The sequence below is a fragment of the Perognathus longimembris genome, chromosome 13 (assembly GCF_023159225.1).
Source record: "Perognathus longimembris pacificus isolate PPM17 chromosome 13, ASM2315922v1, whole genome shotgun sequence".
NCBI classification, from domain to species: Eukaryota; Metazoa; Chordata; class Mammalia; order Rodentia; family Heteromyidae; genus Perognathus; species Perognathus longimembris.
Genome location: NC_063173.1, coordinates 48,473,737 through 48,492,939, shown reverse-complemented (window position 1 = coordinate 48,492,939; position 19,203 = coordinate 48,473,737). Strand labels below are relative to the sequence as shown.

The 19,203-nt window shown below is 44.1% G+C and overlaps 1 protein-coding gene across 1 annotated transcript in view; it reads left to right on the top strand.

The window, feature by feature from the left end:
- Positions 1–17,503, top strand: part of Lrp4 (LDL receptor related protein 4) — a 58,325-nt gene extending 40,822 nt beyond the window's left edge. Inside the window, exons 29-37 of the mRNA XM_048361487.1 lie at positions 23–157; positions 1,138–1,246; positions 3,523–3,667; positions 3,939–4,052; positions 4,726–4,861; positions 7,788–7,855; positions 8,713–8,800; positions 11,190–11,331; positions 15,024–17,503. Of these exons, the coding sequence (XP_048217444.1) occupies positions 23–157; positions 1,138–1,246; positions 3,523–3,667; positions 3,939–4,052; positions 4,726–4,861; positions 7,788–7,855; positions 8,713–8,800; positions 11,190–11,331; positions 15,024–15,356 (1,270 nt within the window). The 3' untranslated portion in view covers positions 15,357–17,503. The remainder of the gene's footprint in view (positions 1–22; positions 158–1,137; positions 1,247–3,522; positions 3,668–3,938; positions 4,053–4,725; positions 4,862–7,787; positions 7,856–8,712; positions 8,801–11,189; positions 11,332–15,023) is intronic.
- The last annotated feature ends 1,700 nt before the right edge of the window (positions 17,504–19,203 follow it).

The following is a 19,203-nucleotide window of genomic DNA, read 5'->3' as shown; positions in this document are numbered from 1 at the left end:
TGATGTCATTGTTGTATCTCAGGTACCTCTTCTGGACAGACTGGGGACACATTGCCAAGATTGAACGGGCAAACCTGGATGGTTCTGAGAGGAAGGTCCTCATCAACACAGACCTAGGTTGGCCTAATGGCCTTACCTTGGACTATGACACTCGCAGGTAGGAATCCAGATGTAAATAGTCTCCTGGAAATCAGGTGGACCAATAAAGAGGACCGAGACTGAAGCAGGTAGAGACCAGTCTTACAGAAGGAGTTTCTAAATCCAGCCCTCAGCCCTGTGCTGCATTCTGTCTGCCTAGTTTATGTGTTTTTTTTGTTTGAGGGCCTCTATCAGAGCATGTCCTCTAGCTGGACTGTAGGGCCTACTTCTCCAATCCTTTTAAGGGCTGTTTCTTGTGTTTTATTATTTTTTTTACTTACCTAATCCCTTTAGACACTGGAATTTGCCACTTCTAGTCTAGATTAGAAAAGTGCTAGAACCTAAAGCTGGTTGTTCCCCTTTCTGACTCTAGAAGGAGGGGAATGAATCAAGATGGCCTGGAAAGCAAGCAGAATGCCCTCTTCTCTTAACCATGGGAAGGGCCATTTGGCTGAGTTCTTAAAGAACTTGGGTTTTGATTTTTGGGTAAGAGCAAAAGGATGTTTAAGTTAGCAAAGATAAGGCTGGGTAATTACTTCCTTGTCACTAGTCTCCCTACACCTCCCTAGAAGAGCTCTTACTGCCTTACTAATGAATGAACAACTTCTTCCTTCTTCAGCTTTAAGACTTAAAATCAGGGCTGGGAATGTGGCTTAGTGATAGAGTGCTTGCCTAGCACACATGAAGCTCTGGGATCGATTCCTCAGTACCACATAAGCAGAAAAAGTCAAAAGTGGCATTGTGGCTCAAGTGGTAGAGGGTGAGCCTTGAACAAAAGCAGCTCAGGGACAGTGCCCAGGCCCTGAGTTCAAGCCCCAGGACTGGCAAAAAGAAAAAAAAAAAGACTTAAAATCAGTGGCTTTTCTCATGGAAGTTTCTTGACTGCCCATAGCCCTTGCCATTTTAGCTCAAGAGAGCTGGTAAGTCCAGAGAACAGAGAACAGCTGGGCTCCCCTTCCCTGGCAAGCATTTGTCATCCTTCTCTCCTTTGCTTTGCAGAATCTACTGGGTAGATGCACACCTGGACCGGATTGAGAGTGCTGACCTCAATGGGAAACTGCGGCAGGTCTTGGTCAGCCATGTGTCCCATCCCTTTGCTCTCACACAGGTATTGGCTCAGGAGAGAGGTAACTAACCCTTTCTGACCAGGGTGTTTCCTTAGGGTTCTAAGCCACCAAGTGCTCTGCCACTCAGCCCACTACTCCCATGTTCTAACACCTTAAGTAGTAGATCTGTTTGTTTGTTTTTAACTGTGTAAGTCCCACTGGTCTGCTAGGAGTATCTAATTAAATAGAGATAAATAGAACCAGCTATAGAGTGAGCTTATTAAAATGCAAGTTCAGGGGCTGGGGATATGGCCTAGTGGCAAGAGAGCTTGCCTCGTATACATGAGGCCCTGGGTTCGATACCCCAGCACCACATATATAGAAAACGGCCAGAAGTGGCGCTGTGGCTCAAGTGGCAGAGTGCTAGCCTTGAGCAAAAAGAAGCCAGGGGCAGTGCTCAGGCCCTGAGTCCAAGCCCCAGGACCGGCCAAAAATAAATAAATAAATAAAATGCAAGTTCATAGGCCTTGGCTATAGAGAAACTGCTTTGTGAGGACTGGGCCCTCACAAAGCATTTTTACATTTTTCTTGGCAGTACCAGAGTTTGAACTCAAGACCTTATGCTTGCTAGGGAAGCCCTCTATTGCTTAAGCTTCACCTCTAGCCCATTTTGCTTTAGTTTACTTTCCAGGTAGTATCTCTTTTACCCTGGGCTACCTTGGACTGCAGTCTTCCTACCTCTATTTTTTAGATAGCTAGGATTGCAAGTGTGCATCACCAATCCTGGCCTAAAAATAAGCATTTGATAAGTTCCCCTGTTGATCCTAATACTGCAGTCCCTGAGTTGGAGCTCTGGCCGCTCACTAAGTAGAGGTGGGGTATAGCAGCTTGAGGCCTCCAGGCACGTGTTGTCCATTGAGTGCCTTTAGTGAGCCAGGTACCTGCGTTCAAGTTCTGTCTCTACTGTTAAACACCATATTATTTTTAAAGTAATTGTGTGTGTGTGTGTGTGTGTGTGTTTATGTGGTACCAAGGAATTGCACCCAGGGCCTCCTGCATGCTAGGCAAGCACTTTACCACTAAGCCACATTCTTTGCCCTAAATATCTTGTTATTTATTACTTATATCTTATTACTGCAACTCTGAACAAGAAATTAAACTGCTGTAATTTTCAATTATCTATAAAACAAATGGGTTTAATAATAGTATCCTCTTGAAATACACATAAAGCATTAGCCTAGTATCTGGCTGAGAGTAAGTATGAAATGCATGTTATCACTGACCATTTTAATTCTTGTTAGCTGCCCTTCCTGAGAATTCTAGCACTGTAAGATAATTTGGGGAAGAAAAAAGATCTCCCTAGAAAACAGAGATTTTTAGTCATTTTAAGAAATCTGTATGAAGCCAGGTACTGGTGACTTACATTTGTTATCCTATCAAGAGTCTGAGATCTGAGGATCATGGTTCAAAGCCAGCCCTGGCAGGAAAAGCCATGAGACCCTGATCTCCAATTAACCACCAGAAAACTGGAAGTAGAGTTGTGGCTCAAAGTGTTAAAACACTAGCCTTGAGCAAAACAGCGCAGGGAGAGGGCCTCGGCCTTGAGTTCAAGTCCCATGAATGACAAAAATAAGTAAATAAACAAATAAAAATCTGTATGTATCTGACAAACATCATCCACTCTGTGTTCTCTTTATTTCTCTGTTTGTTAGATTCTGGGGATTTAATCTAGAGCCCTATATATGCTAAGTGCCACTGAGCCTCATACCCTCAGCCATGTAAAATGAGTTATATTCTACCATCCTAAAAGATTTTATCTGGCTTTACTTAATAATAAGTTAAAACTGGGTATCATTTTTCAATCTACAAATTTCCCTTGAAGTTTCTGATAGGGAGGAGAAATACCTCCATTGCCCTTCCCACCTGTGATTGAAAATTTCACAGTCATTACATTAAGAAGGAAGCTGCCCCCACAAAAACAAGCAAAGATGATTTGGGACAGGGCTTTGAGAAAAAAAAGCCAAGAATAGGGACCTAGAAGAACCTCCAAATTTACTGGCAGAGTCAGGGGTGAATGAAACACATTCTTACTGAATTGGGTGGGGCTGAGAGAAATATAAACAAGTTACAATAGTGTCTAACTACATGTGGAAGTGCAGCAAGGTCCAGACCCAGACAAAGGAGAGAATGGTAAACTCTATGGATTTAGCGCAATTTCTTGGATGATGTCCTATCTGAGCATGCACAGAAGTTGACTTGGCACAGAGGCTGAGGCACAGAAGCGGCTCTAGGGTCTGATTGCTGAATATTTCCTCTTTTTGGGTTCCCTTTCGAGTAGCAGGACAGGTGGATCTACTGGACAGACTGGCAGACCAAGTCCATCCAGCGTGTTGACAAGTACTCAGGCCGCAACAAGGAGACAGTGTTGGCAAATGTGGAAGGGCTCATGGATATCATTGTGGTTTCCCCTCAGCGGCAGACAGGTAGGTGGGCCAGTGGGTACCGAGTCTGCTTCCTTTCCATCAATGGGCCTGGGATAGTTGCCCCAAGGACTGTCAGGGACTGAGACAACTGGGCTCATGTTTCAAGCTCTTAAGACCTTTTTACCACCGCCCCCGCCCCCTTTCTGATTATTTCCTTCTTGCTCTGTTATTCCCGGGGATAGGTAGTCCTGTATCTTCTCCTTTTTAAGGAGTGTTAAGTTGGAAGGGCCAGTTCTGTCCAAGACCAGACGCATATTTGCTTTGCTTCCAGGGACCAATGCCTGTGGTGTGAACAATGGTGGTTGTACCCACCTCTGCTTTGCCAGAGCTTTGGATTTTGTGTGTGCCTGTCCTGATGAGCCAGACAGCCGGCCCTGCTCCCTTGGTGAGTCAGACTGAGTAGCTTCTGGAACAGTAAAATCCTGGGAAAGATAGGGAATCAGCAGCCAAAACTTGGTCTTTCTGGTGGGATCCTCCTACACAAGGTTGCATAGAGAATGGATGAAGCAAGGTGGTCTTGGAATTGCTCAGACTTGGGTTTGTCTGATTGCTAGCATTCACTGTCATAGAATTTAGGGCTCTTAGCCAGGCATTAGTGGCTCATGCCTGTACTCCTAGCTACTCAGGAGACTGAATTTTGTTGTTCAAAGCCAGGAAAGTCTATAAGACTCTTGTCTCTAATTAGCCACCAGAAAACTGGACGTGGCACTGTGGCTTAATAGAGAGCTATCCTTGAGCAAAAGAGCTCAGGAATAGTGCCCAGGCAGCAAGTTCAAGCCCCATGAACAACAACAACAATAACATTCAGGTCTCTTCATTACAGAACCCTGTTGTGGGAGCTGAAATCAGTGCTTAACTCTTTACTCTTGACCTTTGTGGACTAGCTAGCTTATTGAGAACAATTAATATTGAATCGAAATCATTTTTACTTATAGTATTAAATTAGAGTTTAGGGATTAGAGCAGCTAAAAGATTGCTTTGTCGAGTTCTGCCACTGCTACTCTTAGAACTGTATGTAGAGGTTCCAACAGCTTCCTTCAAGCTTCTTCTCTCTCCAGTACCTGGCCTGGTACCCCCAGCCCCCAGGGCTACCATCATGAGTGAAAAGAACCCAGTGCTGCCCAACACACTGCCCACCACCTTGCATTCTTCTACTACCAGGATCCGCACATCTCTGGAAGAGGTGGGAGGAAGGTAAGTGGGGTCAGTACAGGATGAAGGGACCTGTGATCACCATGCTCTCCCCCGTCCTTTGCCCCCAGCACAGGCCCCGTGTCCCAGCTTGACAATCCTGGCATGACATCTTGAACCATCCATCCCTGCTATTTTGGGACAGGAGGTGATATTTAGACTTGTAGATTGTTGCAAATTAATCCCTTTTTAGCTCTGAGGACAAAAAAAAACAAAAACACTTTTAAGTACAGCTTTAAAGAGAAATCACTCAGGAGGAGACTTCCATATGCATCCTTCCCTCTTCCTATGGATGTTCTCGGCTTGCATGTCACAGGTTTAGTGTATAGTCTTGTCCTGTAGTGGTTTTATAACTTGGAACAAACGGGCTGGGGATATGGCCTAGTGGCAGGAGTGCCTGCCTCGGATACACGAGGCCCTGGGTTCGATTCCCCAGCACCACATATACAGAAAACGGCCAGAAGCGGCGCTGTGGCTCAAGTGGCAGAGTGCTAGCCTTGAGCGGGAAGAAGCCAGGGACAGTGCTCAGGCCCTGAGTCCAAGGCCCAGGACTGGCCAAAAAAATAAATAAATAAATAAATAACTTGGAACAAACAAAAATGTTTCTGTAGGGATGTGATGGCCTTAGCTAATAATGATCCTGGCACTCTAACATGCATGCACGTACAGACACACACACACACACACACACACACACACACACACACACACACACACACACTAAATAAGTAAAACCTTGGGTAGTTCTTTTTATTTTCTTCAAATTTTTATTATCAAACTGATGTACAGAGAGGTTACAGTTTCATACGTTAGGCATTGGATACATTTCTTGTACTGTTTGTTACCTTGTCCCTCACACCCCCCTCCCTCCTCCCCCTTTCCCTTCCCCCCCCCCCCCAGGTGTTCAGTTCACTTACACCAAACAGTTTTGCAAGTATTGCTTTTGTAGTTGTTTGTCTTTTTTTACCCTGTGTCTCTCAAATTTGGTATTCCCTTTCAATTTCCTGCTTCCAATACCAGTATACACGGTTTCCAATATACTCAGATAAGAAAGATTACAGAGATAGTGTAGGTACACCTTGGGTAGTTCTTAAATCAAGTATGAGATATATTTCAGGACTGGAGGCATCGCTCAAATGGCAAATCATTTGCCTAGCAAGTTCAAGGCCCTGCATTCAATCCCTAGCAATATACACACGCACACACGTGCGCGCACACACATCAAACATTAAAATGAAAGGGTCCATCAATTACAGCCTAAAAAGTGATTAACACTTGATTTTAATTCTGACAGAAATATAATAATTCCAAAAGAGGACTCTAAACTCAGTGTCTCCAAAGTCCTAAGAGTTGTACATGTTTAAAAACCTTTCTTATGGGGCTGGGAATATGGCCTAGTGGCAAGAGTGCTTGCCTCGTATACAGGAGGCCCTGGGTTCGATTCCTCAGCACCACATATACAGAAAATGGCCAGAAGTGGCGCTGTGGCTCAAGTGGCAGAGTGCTAGCCTTGAGCAAAAAAGAAGCCAGGGACAGTGCTCAGGCCCTGAGTTCACGGCCCAGGACTGGCAAAAAAAAAAACAAAAAAAACCTTTCTTATGTGCACTTTCTTTGAAGTAAAGCAAACACTCAAGTATGCACATATACTTTTCTGTTACTGACTTTGAAGTACTATCAATTATTATTGATCTTGGGCTTTCTTTAGGAATTTACTGGTATGGTGGTTTGCAGTCCTGGAGATCAAACCTCCCATGTTCTGCAAGCACACATCAGGCCCTAAATTTATTTGGAAAACTTTGACCCTCTTCTCAGATTTTTTCTAATGACCAGAATTCTATTTGAACCTTCAGTGCATCTTTGTTTGTGATGTTGCAGGTAGTTTTTCTCCAGGCTTTTAGGAGATGCCATTCACTAATTGCCTACTTGTTGTCATGAAGAAGTTGCCTTCTGGGCACATCAGATTAGTTCTCTGTGCACCCTCTCTAGATGTCTTGCATCTTCTCTCATAACAGAAAAGAAGAAAGTTTTTGGACCTTATGGTCTACAGACTTTGAGATAATCCTTACCCGTTCTGATTTGCTTGGCTCATGGCCGTTTCCCAGTCATTCTAGTAGTTTAAGAAAATCTGGGGCTGGGAATATGGCCTAGTGGCAAGAGTGCTTGCCTTGCCTCTAATATACATGAAGCCCTGGGTTCAATTCCTCAGCACCACATATATAGAAAAGGCCAGAAGTGGCACTGTGGCTCAAGTGGCAGAGTGCTAGCCTTGAGCAAAAAGAAGCCAGGGACAGTGCTCAGGCCCTGAATTCAAGCTCCAGGACTGGCAAAAAAAAAGAAAATCTGATGTCAGTTACGTGTCCATGGCTTGTGCCTATAATCTTAGCTACTCGGGAGGCTGAGTTCTGAAGATCATATTTCCAAGCTAGCCCATGGTTCCAAGGATCATGACTCTAAGATTCTCAGGAAAATCTGTAAGAATCATATCTCCAATTAACCACCAAAAAGCTGGAAGAGGAGCTGTGACTAAAGTGGTAGAATGCCAGTTTTTAGTGAAAAGCTAAGAGACAGCACTCAGGCCCTGAGTTCAAGCTCCAACACTCTCACACAAAAAAAAACTTTTTTTAAAGGAAGGAAGGAAGGAAGGAAGAAGAAGAAATCCTGGTATTGATGTCCTTAGTATTCTTTCTGCAAACTTCTAGCTTACTCCCAAACTTGCTTTTCATTTATAAAAGTTCATAAGTGAAAACACACGTAACCATAGTGTAGTGGCTTACAATCACTGATTCACACTGATTTCTCTATCCTGGTCCTGCCCTCTGTATATTTTTAATATCTTCCACCTAGTACATTTTCAAACCTTCTTTCAGAGAGGAGGGCAAGATCTCTTTTGACTAAGAAGCAGCCTTCACATTGTTTTTTATGCTCACAGGTGCTCAGAAAGGGATGCTCTGCTGGGCCTCTGTGTACATTCCAATGAGGCCATACCTGCTGCTCCAGGTAAGTCCTGAGGGTCCAACTGTTTCAGAAAAGAAGATGTAAAGACTCTTTCTCTCCTGATATCTCCCCTAATCTTCATGAGGACTCCCCTGGGTGATGATTTTTTTTTCATAGACATAGAAATAAAATAGCCACCACTCATGGTCTGCTTTCCATATGGCAAGCATTTGATAAGCAATATGTGTGCCACCTATATTTGTGTACAGGAAGAGTAGTCCTTCCTATACATTGTAGACAGCCAGTGAATGCCTAAAACCTCAGATAAGGCTGAGCTTTATATATACTTTATCTTTTCCTATATACATATATAATAGGTACATGATATGTATATAAACTGATATAGCCTTCTTTATGAATTGGGCACAACAGTAATTAATAATAAAATAGAATAACAATGAACAATAACAAAAATTACTTGAACATGGTCTCTTAAAACATCTTGATTTTTCTTGCATTATAGTCATGTTTGTGGCTATGGTTGACCATGGATAACTGAATGGCAGAACACAAAATAAGTGTATGAGGGGGTGGTGGCTACTAAGTATGTATATAGACACACTCTCATTTAATCTCTAACAGCCCTATAAGGAATTTATTGTTCACGGTTAACTAATGAGAAAACAAAGACTTGGAAGTTTTGCTCCTTGCCTAAGTCATATAGTGAATGGTAGAACTGGGATTAGAGATGCTGGCAGTGATAGTTTTCTTCTTGGCCTCCTCATTCTCTCTTGTGGCCTCTGTTCTGAGTAATGAGCGCCTCCACTATCTTTGGATAGTATGTAGAAGCTCTTCATCTTCCACAGCACCATCTGGAAGATGGCCAGTAGCTCCTGTTAGTGTCTCTCTTTTCTTCCTAGGTGAAGGACTTCATATCAGCTATGCCATCGGTGGATTGCTCAGTATTCTGCTAATTTTGGTGGTGATTGCAGCTTTGATGCTGTATAGGTAAGCTCAGTTTTGCTGTAAGGGATTCATACTCCTTTGTCCTTATTATATATCTGGGATCCCCTGAAGTTGTGTAAGTCACTGATTCAACATCTGAACAGCCTCATTTTTAAGTTTGTGTCTCTAGTTGGAGCACTAGACGAGGCAGCAGTGGAAGAAAAGAATTGAAACCTGAATACTAACTCTGATTTCTCAATTTCCTTAAGACCATAGCAAAGCAACCTTTTCTGTTATAGGCTAGGATGCTAAGGGTACAGATGTTCTTATCCAAGGCCACACACAGTAAGAGGCAAAGCTGAGCTCTGTCTAGCATCTTTGTTTCTTCATCCTATCTCACACTGCTGAAACTAGAAATGATCTTTGTCCCTTTAAACACATATAACATTCTACTACAATGTTGGTTGATCTAGCATTGCTCTGTAGCAATCATTTGGGAAAGTTGAATGTGTCATTTTCACCTTAGGACCTTTTATTTGTGGAGCTTGAACTCAAGGCCTGGGCATTGTCCCTGAGCTTTTTCATTCAAGGCAAGCCACAGCACCATTTCTAGTTCTCTGGTAGTTAAAACTGGAGATAAGAGCCCCATAGACTTTCCTGCCTGGGTTGGCTCTTAACTGTGATCCCCAGATCTCAGATGTTACACACACTGCGCCTCCCCCCCTACCCCCATAGCTAGGATTATGGGCATGTGCCACCAGCACCTAGCTTTCAACTTAGGATCTTTTTGTGTGCCTTTTTCTTTGTATTTTCCCCCAATTGTTTTAAACATAGCTTATAGCAAACAACAATAACAAAAAAGGCTCCATTCTGCAGTTGCTAATAATAATACCACATTTAATGTGTCAATCCCACAAACTTTTTTTTTTTGCCAGTCCTGGGGCTTGAATTTGGTCTGAGTACTGTCTCTTTGCTCAAATTGAATGCTCAACCTCTTGAGCCACACCACTTCCACTTTTTTTTTTTTGAGTAGTTCATTGGAGATAAGAATCTCAAGGATGATCCTGAGAGCTCAACCTCCTGAGTAGCTAGGATTACAGGCGGAGCCACTGGTGCCTGGATAATACCACCAACTTTTAACAGAGGTGGTATTATTATTCACTTTTGAGACTCAAAAGGTTTAGTCTACCAAGCTTCCACAAAGTAATAGAGGTGGGAGTGAAACCGAGATCTGTCTTGCCTGAAGGTCTCTCTTAGGCTGCAATCTAGGTATCAGCTGGGATGTTGTTCCTATCTTGACTGAGGCAGGATTTCCTTCTAAGCACACTCGCGTGATTGATGGCAGGATTCAGTTTCTCAGTGATCATTGGCTGGAGACCCCCTTCATCAGCTCTTTACCTCAAAGACCTTTCCTTTATAGAAAGGAGCTTTCCTTTATGGCAGCTTCCTCTCTCTAGAGCAAGAGAAAGGAGGAAGGAAGTTGCTACCCAAGGTGGTAGCTAGTTTCTTTGTAACCTTATCTAGTATCCAGCACTCTTCTTCTTCTTCTTCTTCTCCTTCTCCTCCTCCTCCTCCTCCTCCTCCTCCTCCTCCTCCTCCTCCTCCTCCTCCTCCTCCTCCTCCTCCTCCTCCTCCTCCTCCTCCTCCCCCCCCCTCCTCCTCCTCCTCCTCTTCCTCCTCCTCCTCCTCCTCCTCCTCCTCCTCCCCCCCTCCTCCTCCTCCTCCTCTTCCTCCTCCTCCTCCTCCTCCTCCCCCCCTCCTCCTCCTCCTCTTCCTCCTCCTCCTCCTCCTCCTCCTCCTCCTCCTCCTCCTCTTCCTCCTCCTCCTCCTTCTCCTTCTTCTTCTTCTTGTCCTGAGGCTGGACCTCAGGGCCTAGGCACTAACCCTGAGCTTCTTTTGCTCAAGGCTAGCACTCTACCACTTGAGCCATAGCACCACTTCTGACCTTTTCTGTTTATGTGGTGCTGAGGAATTGAACCCAGGGCTTCATGCATGCTAAGGCAAGCCCTCTACCACTAAGCCACATTCCTAGCCCCAGTATCCAGCATTTTTACATAATCATTTCATTAGAAGTTACCAGGTTCACCCACACTCAAGGATAGGAAATCAGAGGGCCTAAATTCCAGGAGGCAAGGATCACTGGGACCAATAAGAGGCCAACCTCTGTGCAGTTATTTACCATGTATTTATGGTATATTCAGTATATACCATGTAGAAAATGAACTATGCAACTTGTGGGTGGGGGTGCAGGTAGGGAACTGGGGGAAGTAACAGGTGAAATTGTCCAAAAATCTTTTTTACTCATGACCTGGCTTATGAAATGATAACCTCTCTGTCTAAACCTTAATAATAAAATTTTAAAAAGACATCACCTTCCACAAGTAGGTTCCAACTTTTCCAGCCAATACTCTCATAGACATTTAACTAATTCCTTCTTATTTTTCTTCTAAAGACACAAAAAATCCAAATTCACTGATCCTGGAATGGAGAACCTGACTTACAGCAACCCTTCCTACCGAACTTCCACTCAGGAAGTAAAAATTGAAGCAACCCCCAAACCGGCCATGTACAATCAACTGTGTTATAAAAAAGAGGTAAACATGGAAATTTATATTCAAGGGTTTGTGGGGGGAGAGGATTGTGGTGTGCATGTCGGGGGGGCGTTAAGGAAAGGCGTAGGTAGTGAGGAATTACATTCCATTTGCCTAAATAGGTCAGGAAGGGCTAGCAGATGACCTCATCTGCTATTTTGGAAGTTATAATGAATAAAAGGATTACGTGTAATTTAGGTTTCCCTAACTCTAGGATCTTTGAGGGACCCTAGTGAAAGCAAGATTAGAAAACAGCTCCTGAAAGATTTCGGTCTGGGAGTATGGATTTCCCTGCCAGGAGATGCTTTTTCTGGGTCATACGTCTGTTGTGCCAAGTTGCAAGACCACCCCCAAGAAGACCACCGAGATTTAGACACTCCGAAATGCAAAAGCAAGGCAAGGCTTTATTTAACGAGCTGCCAACTCGGGCCTCGTCCTACCCACCGACACAGCGGAGGTTAGGAGGAAGCCTCGAGCTGTGATTACACAGGGCTTATAAAGGCAAAGAACAAGGTTACAACAATCAGCTGTGCAAGCAAGATTAGAACACAGGTACAAATCTGATTGGCTCAGGGTTTGATTCTAAAATGGGGTTCACGTGGTGGGGCCTGACTTCAAAGTCTGGCACCTCACGTCCTTTACTTTTTGTGTGTGTGCTGGTACAAGGGCTTGAACTGAGGGCACAAGACACTGTGCCTTAGCTTTTTCACTTAAGACTAGCACTCTACCACTTAAACCACAGCTCCACTTCTGACTTTTTTTGCTGCTTAATTGAAGATAATAGTCTCATAGACTTTCCAGTCTGGGCTGCCTTCAAACTTGCATCCTCAGATACTGAGTAGCTAGGATTACAGGCATGAACCACAAGCATCCAACAGTTCTTTCCTTTTTTAGTTGTCATTTCCCTGTTTCCCTCTGAAACAAGGAGGCTGTCTTATATTACACTCCCACCCCCAAAAAAGAAAAACCAAGATCTCTTGGACTTTTGCTTTTTGTTTGTTTTTTCGGGGGCGGGGGGGGGATGGGTGTTGAACTCAGGGCCTTACACTGCTCAGCTTGCTTGCTCTGCTAGTGTTCTATCTCAAAAAGCTAGCTGGTTATTTTGGAGACGGAGGCCTCATGGACTTCTGTGTGGGCTTACATTGAACTGCAATCCTACAATCTCAGCTTCTTGAGTAGCTAGGATTACAGGTGTGAAACAACACACTCAGCTTCCCTTTTCTAATCTCTGAACCATGCTAGTGATAACTTATGGCTGATTTTTCCCTACTTGTCCTGTCTCTTATCACAGGGTCTTTACGTAGAGTTCTCTAAAATACTGAAGATTTATTTGCTTTTTGTCTTTCTAACTGCTTTGTTACTTTAAGAGAAAACTGCTTGCTAAATATTTAGGTATAAAAAATAGTCCCCTTTCCACAGTGGATCTATAGTTTGGGATTTCAAAATTTCTTAACCAGTGTCTTCTAAAATCCTGTAGCCTTCATCAGAAGTTGTTGCTTTAAAAAAGACCCTAGTCAGGCACTTTTCTGGCCTGTCTTGAACAGTCAAAACTGTTCTTACTCTTTCAGGGATCTCATGCATAGTGCTTACACTTTATACAGCAATTCTGTGCTTTTTGGATCTAGGAATCATCATATTAAAAAGCTTTCACTGTATGGGCTGGGAATATGGCATAGTGGTAAAGTGCTTGCCTTGCATACATGAAGCCCTGGGTTTGATTCCTCAGCACCACATATATAAAAAAAGCTGGAAGTGGCGCTGTGGTTCAAGAGGTAGAGTGCCAGGGACAGTGCTCAGGCCCTGAGTTCAAGCCCCAGGACTGGCAAGAAAAAAAAAGTTTTCACTGTAGGTCCAAAGAAAACCTACAAGGCTAGATGTGTGGCTCATGTTAGAGAACTTGAGTAGCAGGTATAGTGCTCTGAATTCAATTTTCAGAACTACCTAAAGAAAGAGAGGGAGAGGGAGGAAAGGAAGAAAAAAGAGAGAGGGAAAGAGAAGACGGAAGGAAGGAGGGAAGATGAGACAGAGAGAAAACCTTCATCGATAACTTACAGGAGTGATAGATTCCTCAATATCTCTGATAAAGTCTTGAAGATTCTTGGGTTTTTATATGGTTGGATACCTCCGGGGGTTGGGGGGGATGGCGATCATAATGAAAGCTAGTAGTTAGACCTGAAAAGAGGAGTTGGGGATGTAGCTGAGTGGTAGAGCACCTGCTTAGTTTTTTCACAAGACCCTAGGTCCCATCCTTAGCAGCAGCATCAAAAAAGAAATGACAATTGTGTGACCCCTTTCTTCCATTGTCTGCTTCTTCCTCAGCACCTCTTTCACCCCTCTGATAGCCTTTCACCCTTTCTCTTCTGATTGCCTATTGAGTCCAGGTACCTGTTGCTGTGTGTGTAGAGGGAGTGGTATCCCTAAAATTGCTAGTCCCATGCGCCCCATCTTTCGTTGACTTATTCAGTGCATCTCTGTGACAACAACTCAGAGTGGCCTGCATCTTAATTTTACAGTAATTGCTGTTTGGAGGGTGTGCTAGGTGAAGGGGTGCCTGTGGATGCTTGTGTGCTCTGTTGTCTCTTTCTGCATGATCAAGGGGACTCGTCACTCCTAAAGAGCAGGGACCATCCTCAAAGCACCTTTCCTAATACCCTGCTTCACGTAGGAGCTCAGTAAATACCTCTGGAATAGAATTGTTACTAAGACAAAGCAGTGGCCGCAGGACTCTAGACAGGAACACCATCTCTGGAACAGAACCTAAACTGTGGCCTATTTGCTCCTGGCAATCATGCTATGTTGATTGATATCCCCCAAAAACCAGGAGTAAAGCGATCATTTGAGGAGGCCATAAATGAACAAGCCCGAGCAGAAGTCAGGGCTATCCTTGGAATGAACTAGGTTGCTTGGAAATGGTCACAAGGCGCACGAAGCAGGTTCAACATAACCTGCCCCAAGGTTACCTCACTGAATGCACATTTTGAATCCAAATAGGAGAAATTTTGAGAGCTTTCCTGTCTTACCTTCCAAGTTTTCCCCTGAACAAAATTAGAAAGAGATCATTAAGAACAAACTGGCACATAAAGTAGTTCAAGATCCTCAATACATGCACACTGAATTGCTTTTACCAATTGCTTTTGATTATTCACACCAGTATGATGTCCCATTAATAAACCACAGTAATAATGTAAGAAACTAACACATAAAATAGTTCAAAGTCCTCAGTTCATGCACACTGAATTGCTTTTGCCAATTGCTTTTGATTATTTACATCAACATGATGTCCCATTAATAAACCATACTAACCATGTAACCATAGCTAACATGTTTTCAATGCATCCTATGCCCAGCACCCTAACAATTGCATTCCATGCCTCACTTACCTCCATAGAAATTGCTTGTGAGGTTCAAATGCTCTTTTTCTCCCCACATTTCAGATGGGGAGACTAAGTTTTCTAGATATTAAGTAATTTGCCCAAGGCAACATAGTTGGGACCAGAAGTCATGGTTCTCCCCGTCCCTGTTTAATAATGGTAATCATATATGAGGCGAGGATTCATATTCTTGCTCTGACCACATTTCCCCATTTGATTTTTTTTTTTGTGTGTGTGTGTGTGTTCCATGCCCAGTTCATCACAAAACCCTATGTAGAAAGCCAACTGGCTGGTGTCTAACTATATCCCCATGCTTCACCCTAGGGTGGGCCTGATCACAACTACACCAAGGAGAAGATCAAGATTGTGGAGGGAATCTGCCTTCTCTCTGGGGATGATGCAGAGTGGGATGACCTCAAGCAGCTGCGAAGCTCTCGGGGAGGCCTTCTACGAGATCATGTATGCATGAAGACAGACACAGTGTCCATCCAGGCCAGCTCTGGCTCCCTGGATGACACAGAGACCGAGCAGCTGCTACAGGAAGAGCAATCAGAGTGTAGCAGCGTCCACACCGCAGCTACTCCAGAAAGACGGGGCTCTCTGCCAGACACGGGCTGGAAACCTGAACGCAAGCTCTCCTCCGAGAGCCAGGTCTAAATGTCCACGTTCTCTTCCCTGCCTGCCTGTTCCTTCTCCTCTATGGACTGCCGGTCCCTGTGCTCACTTATACAGAAGGCCCCCTTTCCATGTGCTCATCTTCTTCCTCCCATCCCCAGATTGCTCCCATGACTTCCACAGGAGCTCTTTTTCCATCTGAGTCCATAGCAATACGGGCACAAGAAATGAGGGCACATCTCAAGAATGTAGACTGGATTTTTTTTTTTACCACCAACTCACCTCTTCCACTTCACCTAGTGCCCCCAGAGTCTGGGCTCTGTGTAGAGCCCACCTCCCCTTCCCCGATACCCTCCGTGGCTGCCCCACAGCCCGGTTGCAGCTGATGATGCAGCAATGCACTCTTCTGCCATTACAGCTGACATGATGGCTTCTCTGAGAACTGGACCGGCAGGGGCTGGGGCACAAGGTCATGGGTAAAGAGAAGGATAATGGATGGAGCCTGAGAGAAAAAGGAAGAGTCCATCCAGCTGGTCTGGGTAGCTAGAAAACCTCCAGCCTTGTAGGTTGATAATACGAAGAAGCTTTTGGGAGCACTTGGGTCTGGGTGTACTGTCCATTGCTGGCAGTGGACATTATTTTTCACCTAGGAGTCACTGTTCCATTAGCTGCAGATATAGGTGAGATATGGGTGTGGCTCAAGCTCTTGTTCTTCCTGCTGGAATATCTGGAGCCATTTCTTTCTACCTTTGATGACTGGGAGCCCCATCCTATGGCTATTCACTTGTGGGAATTTCTTCCTGGTGCCACCAGTGGTCAGCATTCCCTAAGCCTTTAAGTAAACAGGCTATGAGCTAGTGGCTTCAGTGAATAACGAGCTAGTGGCTTCAGTGAATAACGAGCGTTGGAGACTGAGCCTTTAAAATATCTAAGGAACTCTTCTTAGTCCAAACACAGCATCCCACCCAAGCTTCATTGTTCTGCCAGTCTTGCCCGCTACCCCTCCCATTCTCTGGGACTCTGAGGGAAGTGATCCTCTAACAGGTCTTTCTAAGAAGGACCTGAAGTTTTCATAAATGGTCAGAAGAGCAGTCAGAGATAGGGGACACCCAGGGACACCCAGTACCATGAAGTTGAAACTCCTATATGTTCTTTCTCAGGTGATCAAGGATCTAAGTTCATAAGCTCTTATGCTGACTCTTTTCCTGGCCATAAGTGACTTCTTTCTAACACCAAAATGCCACCAATTGATTCATGCTCGCGTACAACAAGGGCAGGAGTCTCAGGCTTTTATCAGTGGAATTGAGACTTCTTGTCCTAAAATTTCTCCCTAGCTCTTTTTCCACTTTGTGGAGGGCTTAATTTGCTTCTTCTGACCTAGTCTTGTGACATCAGCAGTCTCCAAAGTGTTGGAGTGAGGAGGGTTAAATGAAGGTACAAAGGAGTGAATAAAACATAGAAAGGTAGAAAGAACCATGGATGAACCCTCCCAGCCCAGGGAGAGTTCTCTTCTATCCAGGAATTAGAAGTGGCAGGAGAGATGACACAAGCCCTGTGAATAGAGAGGAGGATTTCTAGAGGAAACTTCTGGATTTGAAGTATCTCCCATGGTTATTAGTATTGAGAGATCAGCAAGCAAAACAGATGTGATTGAAAAAGGTGATCTAATATCTTTTGGTCAGTTCTAGGGCCACTAGAGACAGATGTGAAGCCCTTAGCCCTGCTGTCAGCCCCCAGCCCCAACCAAGTCAGGCCAAGAAGACTTTTCCTGTGTACCAACTTGGGAAAATAGGAATGCCAATTCTGGGAGGAAATGGGTCATTTCACCTTTGAAGAGGCACTAAAAGAAGAAACATTTGAGTCCTTAGATTCATGGTTGGGGAGGAGGGGAAAAAATAGAATGGTATTTTCTTGATTGGAAAGGGGGAAGAATTTTTTTTTGCACTTGGGCTGTTCAGAATGTAGAAAGGACATATTTGAGGAAATATCTATTTGAGCACTGATTTACTCTGTAAAAAAGCAAAATCTCTCTATCCTAAACTAATGGAAGTGATCCTCCCACACTCATGTGTAATGGTTTTAACGTTACTCACTTGGAGAGATTGGACTTTCTGGAGTTATTTAACCACTATGTTCAGTATTTTAGGACTTTATGATAATTTAATATAAATTTAGCTTTTCTTAATTACCTTGCCTGGCTTGGAGTCATGACTAATCCTGCACCTGCTCCGTCTAGCAGACCCCATGCTGTGAAAAAACCTGCTTGCAGACATCATCTTTTTCTTCAGGGATGTGGGGACAGTTGAAGAGCAATAAAGGGTGTGAAGTTTCTGTTGAGAGTTTTCAGCTCATCTTAAGAAGAGAGATCATGAACAGAGTTCATTGGCTCATGACACTATTGCTCCACTAGAGGGAGTATGACAGATAGGTTTCATCTTGAGTGTTTATTCATTGGTAATAGCTGCCCAAGTTCCTGACCAGACTCAATGGGAAAAGTGTCATGATCACCAAGTGACATCTTCAGGCTTCAGAAGAAACTGTCCAGCCTGCGTATCATGAACTTTTTATTTATGTTCTAGATCTTTTGAGGACTCCAATGCCATAAAACCTGACTTTACCTTGCAATGATGGTTACTGGCAAAATTGACATAGTAAGAAATGTGCTAGAATTAGGACAAGGAGTTCCATTAACAGATCTGCCACTGGCCCTGTTAGAGCTTGGCAGTTTGTATACATATTCTGAGAATGGGACAAATGATCATTAAGATTCTACTGATTTGAGGGGATAGGAGACTTTAACTTGGTGATAGAGCACTTTAGAATGCACAAGGTCCTAGGTTTAGTCTGTGGCACAACAAAAAATTTATTTTATTTTATAAAACTGTTATCTCATAGCTCATCCACCATACTTCAAGGCTGTAACAGAAGTCAAGGAACTCTCTCAGGTTCTCTGGATGCAATACTCCCATCCCCATGAAAATTGGAAATCGTGCTAGTCTTAATGCTATATGTAGAATTTAATGTCAAGTCTCAATAGCTGGTTTTCTTTTCCTTCCTTCCTTTCTTCCTTTCTCTCTCTCTTCTCTCTTTCCTTTCGTCCCTCCCTCCCTCCCTCCCTCCCTCCCTCCCTCCCTCCCTCCCTCCCTCCCTCCCTCCCTCCCTCCCTCCCTCCCTCCCTCCCTCCCTCCCTCCCTCCCTCCCTCCCTCCCTCCCTCCCTCCCTCCCTCCCTCCCTCCCTCCCTCCCTCCCTCCCTCCCTCCCTCCCTCCCTCCCTCCCTCCCTCCCTCCCTCCCTCCCTCCCTCCCTCCCTCCCTCCCTTCCTTTCTTGTCCTGGGGCTTTATTAATTCAGGGCCTGGACACTGTCCCTGAGCTTCTTTTGCTCAAGGCTGGTAGTGTTCTACCATTTAAGCCATAGCACCACTTCTGGCCTTTTCTGAGTAGTGGAGATAAGAGTCTCACAGACTTACCTGCTCAGGCTGGCTTTGAACCATGATTCTCAGATCTCAGCCTCCTGAGTAGCTAGGATTACAGGCATGAGCCACCAGTACCCAGCTCAATAACTGATTTTCTAAACCATAAGCCTCTCATTTATTTGCTCATTATTGATTATGAGCCAGGCACTTCCTCTCCCTAAATACATTGTCTCTTAAAAAGAAAAGAGAAAAGAAGATGAAGAAGAATAATGAAAGAAAGAAAAACTTGGAGGCTTTTCCATTTAAAGTGCCAAGATCTCAATATAAACTGTAGTGTGTAATTTTTCCAATTTTCTCAAGGGGTAGTTGTGCTAGAACAAAAACAAGTGGAATAACTCAAAGATAATCTTCCACTTCAAAACCAAACCCACAACAAAGAGAAAAAAGAAAAGGAGAAATCTTCAGAATGGAACAA